A 9,883-nucleotide genomic window follows, 5' to 3' on the forward strand; every position below is an offset into this window, starting at 1 on the left:
CCGCAGCAGATAAAATATCTCACGATTTTATTTGTCATCATGTATTTAAAAATGTTTTTTTTTAATAAATAAGACGTTGAACAACAAGTACATAACAATTAAATTTTTCTGTCAGAAACATTCGGATTCGTATTGGTAACAATGCCACCTATAAGTAAGTCAGTGTGAGTGTTGCGTGTACACAGCACACTACGACACGGCGCGGCGGCGCAGACGCGTTCGACGTTCAACCCTTTGGCTGTTTATTTGCCGTTTACTTTCATTGATTACATTTTTTGTACGTGTTCTTATGGTGCATTTAGACAATCGCGCGTATAGTTAACGATCGTTTCGTCGAATAAACCTTCTCGTCGTGATGCGAATAGCGAACACGAATGTGCAAATGTAACATGTAACCCGCAATTCGCAAGATCGCCTCGATCTACTCAACTATGTGGTCAAAATCAGTATTGCATGATTAGCGGAGGCTTCAAAGATGTAATTTTCTATAATTAATTTATATGAGTCGAAATCTATACATAATGTATCATGCAAAGCTACCATGTACCTTTTCTTATGTATCTAACTATATATTCACACTGGCTTATGCAATAACAGATAAATATGTGTGCCCTAACCATACCAATCAGCCAAGTGAAAGAGAAAGCAGCGCCACGTGTTTCGACACAAAAGATTTAAACGCGCGCGCACTGTTCAGCTGCACGGCTACGGCCCCACGGAGCAGCGACGGGCTAGGGGTTCTGGGGTTAATGGAAACAATCATTACGAATCTCACAAATATTTATTCAACAGCCAATCGAACGGCAAGACGTTCACGTGCGACGTATCGTCAATTTCACAATATAAATTAACTCATTCATACATATACATATACAAACACGTGTATACCTAACTAAAAATACGTATATACAGAGCCTCGTTTCGGACAGTCATACAAAAGTAATCGTCTACGTAATCTCGTAGGATAATACTGGTCTCGCGGAGCCATCAGCAGACGGTCTCCATGGGAAGACGCGCGGCGGGCGCCGGCGGGGCGGGTGCGGCGGGCGCGGGGGGAGCGGGCGCCGCCGTGGTGTGCGTGAGCGACTCGCCGCAGGACGGCAGGTGCGAGGACGAGTGCGCGGCGGCGTGCGGCGCGCGCGCGCACCACGCGGCCGCCGCTCGCTTCAGCGCCGCCCACGCGTGCGGCTGGCAGCCCACCACCAGGAAGATGAACACGCCCTGCAGCGCGTTCAGCAGGTCCGTCGCGTACCACACATACTCGGGCCCGCCGGCCGCCCATGACACCACGTCCGCGCCCCACGTCACGCCCATCACCACCACCAACTTCGCGCACACGCGTCCTAACGCCGCCCTGCATGCGAACATTTTGTTAATTACTTAAGAATTAAACGGATATTCGAACTAACGCTGCTGTAATATTTTATCGAGTTTTTGATTTGAAAACAATAAAAACTAATTCCACTCACCTTTCGGATGTCGACTTGACTTCATCGCGGCGCCAAAGGCCGCAGGTAAGCTGGCGCGTGGTGGATACGAAGAGGGCGAGGTTGACAAGCAACAGCACGGCTACGGGCCCGAAGAAGTAGACGAGGATTTCCATGTCGCCGTAGAACCAGCAGCGCTGCACGGCGAAACGCGGGCGCAGCAGCGCGGGCGCGGCGCCGGCTGGCAGCCGATCCAGTAGCGCCGCCGCGCCCGCCAGCAGCAGCGGCCCGCCCCACGCGTACACCATGTACACGCGCAGCCGGCACGCCTCCTGCCCGCGCTCCAGCGACGTCGGCCGGAAGTCCCTGCCCGCGATACGTCACTCGTTATTCGATCCATGCAATAAAGCTACTGACGAAACGATACTACACGTGGATATGACATTTTACAACAACGGCGACGCCCAATTTTCTGCTCCCCCAAAATATTTTCAATATCTCTCCTTACGCGTCTATTTTATGAATTATACCTATTTTTATCTGTACTGTGGGTGCATTTAAGTATGGAATAAATAAATATTAACGATTTATTGTAGTACCCTGGTAACAGGAATGTTAACACTGCTAAGTGTGCAGTTCCCAATAGTCGACAACACACACACAGCTCCCGCACGCACACTTTTATAACAGATTTCTATTAAATCGAATTCACTATTTACAATGGTGGAGCAAATATAAGCAGTTTTTTGTCGATATGAGGAAAAGTAGAAGTATGCGTTCCCACAAATAACTAAATTAATGAGGTATCTTGTACATACCCGATAATAAGTATCTACTCACTATATTCATAACTATAGGCAAAAGGTTGTACGTTGTAAAATTATGTTAGTGAAGTTTGAAATGTTTAAGTGTGTTGAGAATTACTTTGCCATACTATATTTGTGCATCGACTGATAAGTGATATCATCTACTATACGATTGCACGTGTCGTGTGCTGCCTTGTGTTGGCTATGATTTAAATCAGCAGTTGCTTAAAGTAGTTTTCATAATTTTGTTTAAACTTTACAGCGAAACAAACGAAATGAGTTATAAACATAATTAAATTGATCATGGAATAAATGTTGAACACAGTTTAAATGCGTTTTAAATTCACAGTTCTAACCTAATCTTACCGAAATCTAAACATTTCTATCAATCTGCTTATATCTCTAATATCTTTATAAGATAAATCCTTAAATCGATAAAAAATTTGTTAATTACGCTATTTTTTATCGGAACTCGTAATTCCATCATTTATTTTTAAGACTGCTTCTGTACTTTTAATAAGAAATAGTAGGATGAAACAACTGGCAATTTTTTTATATCAGTCTTTGAACAGTTTTATTATCGCATTTATTTACCAACTGCCGAAAAATACAATAACTTCCCATTTCAACCTTCAACTTTCATCTGATAGTGGTTATTAATATAAATGTCATTTTGTAATATGTACATAACTTAAGGTTAGTTTAATTACACTTGTCGAATTTACCGTCGTAAAATCAACTTTTGCAATATGACAATCAACTTACCGGAAAGTCCACCAAATGTTAAAGCACATCGTGTTGAGCCAGAAGAAAGCCGACAGAAACAGGAAGTGCATACACACGGCTGCTCAGCGACCGCACATGAACAGAAAAAAAGTCACATCAGTGATCATGTCACTAGAATATAAATCACTAGCTGCACATCCGAGGCTCACCAAGCGTGCGGCAAAGCGTGGGAGGCACAGAGTCGCCAGCCAACTGCGTTGCGGCCAGCAGCACATCGCCTAGCATCAGCGCTGCCACGTAATAGGTCTGGCAGCGCCAGTGCAACGCGTGATGTGCGGCCGGCAGCGCGAAGCCCGCCGCCAGAGTAGCTGCCAGGAAAGCGGCTCCCACCGCCAGCCCCGCGCCGTACAGTGCGTGGCGCGTGCTAAGCGCCGGCCGCACCGCGCGCGCTGCCGCCTCACACGCCAAAACTCTTGCTCCGCTCTCGCCTGCCACAGCTTCGCCGCACCAGGCGCCCGCCGCCAGCCTCGCGCCGCCCGCAGCCAGCTCCAGAGCGCCGTCCTCCAGCAGCCGCGCCGCGCTCAACGGGCCCGCCACCGAATAGCGCGAACCTTCCGCACACGACGGCCACCCGGCGCTCACCGTGCTGCCGTTGGCCAGCTCTTGCAGCTCCCTCAATGCATCGGCAGCGCGCACGGTGTCTTCTACGCATCGCGACCCGTCAAACGCGCGGCCCTCGGCGCAGCACTTGGAGAGCCCGCGGCCGCCCATATCTTCAGAACAAATCAGAGCGGCCCCCGTATCGGCGCAGTAGCGCGACGGCGGCAGGGCGGCCGTCGCTCCACGCAATAATAATGATCCGTTGTTCGCCAGCAACGCATATGAAGCTGCATGCTCGAATACCACACGAAGTTCTGGACAAGCCGGAACGGCGGCATCGGCGACGCGCCAGTGCGCAGGCAATCGGCCACGCTCCAGGAAGATGCTGCGCGCCGGCGCGTACACGAGCGGCGCCCAGGCCGGCGGATCGGCTTGCGGCGCGCAGGCCGCAGGCACGGCGGCTGCGGCCAGCGCCGCGGCGCGCAGCAGCTCAACGGGGAGCGCGTGCTGCGCGGGGCAGCAGCGCGGCACGTCCACGGGCGCCGGCCGCGCGCTCTCCGACCCCGACCACCCTAGCAGCAGCAGTAACGCCGCCACCGCCGGAAACATTGTGTTCGTTCACTGACCGCTTTCACTCCACAAAATCCTTGTCATGTTTTAACACATCGTCGTCCTTTCAGCAGCCTACATACAACTGCCACGAAGATCACGCACAATGCTACACTTTAATCTTTTATAAAATAGTCGATTTAAAAAACTAAACATATTAGTTATTCGATCGAGTTTGGAACACGTGAGGACAAAGTTAATAGCGACACGGCGCAACCTCTCCCTGCGGCGATCCGAGAGCAACTAACGCAGCGAGAGCCGTCAGCCGAGAAATGAGAACCGGCAATCGTGAATTGGCATAAGAATTGAGATTTGAAAAAAACGATTCGAGTACCGTGTTCAGTGTGTGTAGTGTGTACTACTAAGTAACTATTCGTTACACATATTATTATTGTCCTTGTATAACAGCTATCAAAGGCATCAGCGACAGATTAAACTGCTTATAATTAATAATCAATTATACTCAATAGAGGAATTAATATGAAAAACATTTATTTGGGTCAATTTACAGTCGTAGAAAAAAAAAAGAAAAAAACGGAAAAAGAAATAACAAAAGACATTTTTATTTTGTTACCTGTAACAGAATAGTAATCCATGGTAACAGAGGTGTGTTACAAAAATTCTGTCCCACATACATAGATAGTATTATCAGTAAGTTCTTATAATTTCAGTCAATTTAAGTTATTTAGGTATAAAGGAAATAATTTTATTAATACATTTTAACATATAAAGAAACAGTGCATATTTCACATACATTTTTATTGGTAGGTACTTAACAATAAATATTAAATACAATATAAGTGATTCCATATGTAAAACATGACATTAATACATAATTAAAGTTGAATGCAAACAAAAGTGATCAAAAAATGTTTTCTTTAACTATGAAAAAATACATGATGATAACTGAGTTGATTTATTTTTACTGTGATTAGTTTCAATCAGTTATCACGTAAAAGCCTGAAAATATATGCAATAGATTGCGGCCAACTACAAAATTGCATTTTGCAATGTTATGTGCATGGAGTGTTACCTCAACACACAAATCAAACATCTTTTTTTAGGAATTTAAAACATGCCAATTTTTCTGCAACCGATTTAGACCAATGACCCCTTTGTTCCTCAGTTAGTAAGTTTTTGTTTATCAGCCATTTTCTCTGGTAAGAAGTAGTTGTATAAAAGGCATTTAGTTACATACCTAGAAATTTCCTCTAATATAGAATCCGTACTTATCATAATAAACACGGTAATCGTGCTGAGAGCGCAGCTTCACTAGATATCTTAGTTTTAAATGCGACAGCATCAACACGAGTAATTACGATACTCGACAGAACTTCTTTAAAATGGATAAACTCCCGGACAAGCGGCGCATGTTAGAAGTCTCATCTTTACACAAAAAATTAAACGGTTATGGCGAATCATTGCGAAAAATTAATTCTAGTTTGCATCTTATATCTTCAATAGATCACAGGGAGTTGGCTATCCTACTAATATTATAGATGCGAAAGTTTGTAAGGATGTGTGTGCGTATATTGCTCTTTCACACAAAAACTACTGAACCGATTGCAATGAAATTTGGTACGTAAACAGCTGGATAACTGGAATAAAATATAGGCAACTTTTTATCCCGATATTCCTACGGGATACGGACTTACGTGATACCGCGGGGCGCAGCTAGTTTTTTATAAAATGGACATAATGAATTTGTTTGGGCTTCGGTGTTTAGTGTCAAGAAATTATGTGAAGATTCTTTATAACACTAAACTTTGTGGCTTAAAATTACATTAGATATATGTTAAATTTTGAATCACGTAACCTATATGTTAACTTTTATTACGTTTTATTAATTTAAAAACTTACACCATGATCAAATATTGTTGTACATACATTCCTCTAGGTAAGTAGTGCTTTTAAAAGTAATGCTTCTTTCATGTTGTTTTTTTGAATATTTTCATCGGTATTACATGACATAAGTAAAATAAAATAAATAAAAGGATTCGAGGCTCCAGGCCCCACATGACATAAGTAAAATCAAAATAAATAAAAGGATTCGAGGCTCCAGGCCCCCAGTTCACCAAATGAAACACAGAACCTAGCATGCTATTATTTCACACCGATCTCTAAACTGGTACATTTTTAATATGAGCATTATTAAACTCTTTATTACTCTGAAGAATTCTATTGTAATAGTAGTCATGTTCATTAATTATTTAGTTTTGGGTAAACCCTAAACTCGCTTTCTAAAGAAAGCCAGAAGACAGGCATTTCAAATTTGTTTCTATCTTCTATTCCTTGTGTCTTAACAATGTATATCACCTTCTTTTATGTGTACATCGCGTCGGGATTATCGTGTACATACATATAAAAGGTCATTAAATATGTAAACCAGTGTTTTTAAAGCACCCATAGTGAATCCCGAGAGGTAAAATACTAAATATTATGTATGGCTCTTTTTTGTACCATAAATAAAGTTTCAATATCTGCTGCCCTACTCCATAGTAGATACCCATAAGACATGATGTTACGGAAGTAGCTAAAATAAATCAATCATTAACGAAATGCGTAAGCACCTGAACAGAGCTTAGCAGCGGCGGTATCAACATAGGCTCCCCATTGTAGCTTAACGTCTAGTGTGGACCAAAGAAGTACAATAGATTTCGTAGGGAATATATACCACCCACCTTAAAATAATACTAGTAGTATTAGCAGTAGCAGTTGTTTTAAATAATATAGTTCAAGTTTTTCACTCTGGAAAGGATACATTTTACACTATTCGTTTTTTGGCATTTAATAATATTTAATAATAATAATATGTATATAATAATAAATGATTAGCTTAATCTTTGGGTACAGGGAAATGAGATTATCAGAAATTTCACAAAATGTTTATGAATACCACGAAATCGTGGAAAATGTTGAAAATTCCTGTTTGTTAGGTCTGGACTGAAAAAGTTTCGTATTGTTTCACTAAACTAAATCTTGTACAATGGGGATAAGAATGAATAAAGTAATTGGTCACTCACATCGTCATTTGATTAGTTTGGTTAAAAAACTATACAGAAATAGGAAAATCTGGGATGTCTTGGTGGAATTTGAAATTCTTTATCAGCGGGACAATATCCATGTGTGCCAAAATTCTGATCTGATTCAGCGGAAACTTATCGATTCTGATAGGTATCAAAATCGAGTATAGGTATCAAAATGAGTGTAGGTACACTTGAATGTCATTATTTACAGGGTCTATGTGTAAAACACTGTTTGCAGATGACGATTTGATCTCATTTTAATTTTTTATGTGGATAGGTCATGTCGACGAAGAAAAATTTGCTTTTTTACACATATTATCCACTTAGTTAATATAATAATACTGCCTGTACCATATAATTCACAAAGCTTTACTGTAGGTCGGTAACTTTTGAATCTTAATGTCGTCGGTGTTCTGTAGATGGCGCTGAATTCAAACTAAATGTAAATTATTATGATCGCACTGTACCAAAGGAGGGACAGATGTCGTTATTACAAGCTTGAGAAAAAGGAATTATCAAAACAAATCGGTTCACCTAGTAAAAATTATGAGTTAACAAAGCCAAAAATAATAGCCTAATTAATGACCTCCTCCTTTTAGGAAATCGACGCCTCCTTGGTACAGTGGTAAACGCGTGAGCGTAGAACCGAGGGGTTCTGGATTCGATTCCCGGTGGGGACCATAAAAAGTCTCGGTCTGGCAGGACACAGAAGGCTGATCACCTACTTGTCCATAAAGAAAATCGATCAGTGAAACAGATGTTTATCATCTGCCCCATACCCCAGTACGGGACTTCACTATTTTTTCCTTTTAGGAAATCGGGTATAAAATATGAGTTGCAGTTTTTCCATGGCCTGCACCACAAACTTCTTGTACGTAACTGAGATAAACAAGGATTGGGAGGAAATACTAAAAGGATTGAAACATCTATGACTTTTGTAAATCAATATCTCACTGCGTTGCTAATTTTACATAGAAGTATATAAAATACTAAAATCTTTAAGAGCGCATTAGGTTAGGCGCCGAGAAAACACGCGGTAGGTTACCTTGCGTTTTCTTGGCACGAAAATCTTGTTGAGATGTGATAAAGAAAAAAAATATTGCTCCACACAAGAATGGACAGTATTCCAAAAACTAAATAATACAACAAACAATACTCAATTTTTTATTGTTATCAATAATGTCACGAGTAATTATGTTTTTTAAAATATGTACAATTACAATAGTAAAATTAATATTTATGAGTAATTACTCTTCTTAGTTTTTTTACATCACAAATATTTCTGTTTATCACACACTCGTACAACCCAGTGACGGAGTGTTCAATTTGAAATAAAACAAATTGAGTATGGTAGAGTATTTATTATCAGTGGTGCGTATCGTGCGACGCGGGCTGCGCGGGCGGCGCGGCGGAGGGCGCAGGCGAGGGCGCTGGAGCGGGCGGCGAAGGCGCGGCTGGCGAAGGCGCGGAGGGCGGGGGCGCCGGAGAGGGCGCGGGCGAGGGCGCTGGCGCCAGGTGTGCGAACACGACCTGCGGGTGCGGGCGCGCGCGGCGCAGCGCGAGCTGCTGCAGCTGCAGCGTGCGCAGCGCGGCCGCGCCGCTGCCGCTCGCGCCCTCCACCGTGCTGATGCTCGTCGTCGCGCTGCTCACCACGCTCTGTGACAAATAACAATATTCATGTTTTACTTATTAAGTCACAAACGATGTCTTATAATAAATATTACTTAATTTTTACTACACGTATTATTAACCATGGCATGTTCGAATAGTCCGGCCACCCCGGCTCCGCCCGGGTTGACATCTTTTTCTTTTCAGATTGGTGAAAAAAGAATGTTTCAAATCAGTCAGTAAAACAAATTAATAAATGAGCGCGTCACTAGAGCTTAACTTATAATAGACAATTTAAAAACAGAAGAAAAAATGCCAACAGAAGTGGTAACAGTACCGGCTCTACAGTAGAGCAAGTGGAGCGGTTTTCAGCGCCAAATCATAATGGGGACTTTTTGTTCCTTATGCATAAGCATAACGCATATCGTTCTATTTAACAATATTCATTTTAAATTTCTCATTTACAAAGCACTAAAATGAAAGAAATTTTGAAAGATGGGAAGGGATTCGAACTCGCGTTTTTTGCCAACCCGGAGCAATATTCATTATGTTCCTATTTTGTTGATAAATAGTAGAGAAGTTATGAATATTAAAGTTTAAAGTGTAAGTTAACAAATTTGTTAAAATAAATAGAAATAATAAAATATAAAGTATTTTCTCAATACACCTGCGCATGGCCCGGAGCCGCGTGATGTAATATCCTGAGTTGGTGCCTGCCGGCGAGCGGTTGCTGCCGATACAGTAGCTGCGCCGTGGGTTGTGGGGGCGCCACGGGGCGGGGCGCGTCCGTTGCAGCGGGGGCGCCGCCCGCTGGCCGCGCGCGCCGCACCAGCTCGGGCCGGGGCGCTGTCGGGGGCGCCGAGCCGCCCGCCGCGTGCGCCGCCACCACTATGCGTTGCGGCGTCGAGCCAGCCGCGGGCGCCGCGGAAGTTGCATGCGTCGCGCTCGCCGGGACCCCGCCTGCCTTCAACTTCTCCTTGGCGATTCTTTCGGCGCGTCGAGTGGCCACTTCCATGGGGGTCGGTGGAGTTTCATAATCTACCCCGTGGTCCGCCAGGAGAGCCGCGTGCTTGGGATTCCT

The 9,883-nt window shown here is 43.4% G+C and overlaps 2 protein-coding genes across 2 annotated transcripts; both read right to left on the minus strand.

The window, feature by feature from the left end:
* Positions 1-762: 762 nt before the first annotated feature.
* Positions 763-4,425, minus strand: LOC119834954 (probable G-protein coupled receptor Mth-like 1). Its single transcript, XM_038359514.1, has 4 exons — positions 3,169-4,425; positions 2,999-3,077; positions 1,470-1,793; positions 763-1,354 (listed from the first exon to the last, which is right to left on the minus strand). The coding sequence occupies exons 1-4, from the start codon at positions 4,166-4,168 to the stop codon at positions 988-990; spliced, it is 1,770 nt and encodes a 589-aa protein (XP_038215442.1). The 5' UTR covers positions 4,169-4,425; the 3' UTR covers positions 763-987.
* A 4,115-nt stretch (positions 4,426-8,540) lies between these two features.
* On the minus strand, positions 8,541-9,877 carry LOC119834968 (LIM domain-binding protein 3-like). The gene is made up of 2 exons (XM_038359537.1): positions 9,470-9,877; positions 8,541-8,850 (listed from the first exon to the last, which is right to left on the minus strand). Exons 1-2 carry the CDS (start codon positions 9,815-9,817, stop codon positions 8,560-8,562), a joined length of 639 nt encoding a protein of 212 aa, XP_038215465.1. The 5' UTR covers positions 9,818-9,877; the 3' UTR covers positions 8,541-8,559.
* Between the last annotated feature and the right edge of the window lie 6 nt (positions 9,878-9,883).

Source organism: Zerene cesonia, chromosome 20 (assembly GCF_012273895.1).
Source record: "Zerene cesonia ecotype Mississippi chromosome 20, Zerene_cesonia_1.1, whole genome shotgun sequence".
Taxonomy (NCBI): Eukaryota; Metazoa; Arthropoda; class Insecta; order Lepidoptera; family Pieridae; genus Zerene; species Zerene cesonia.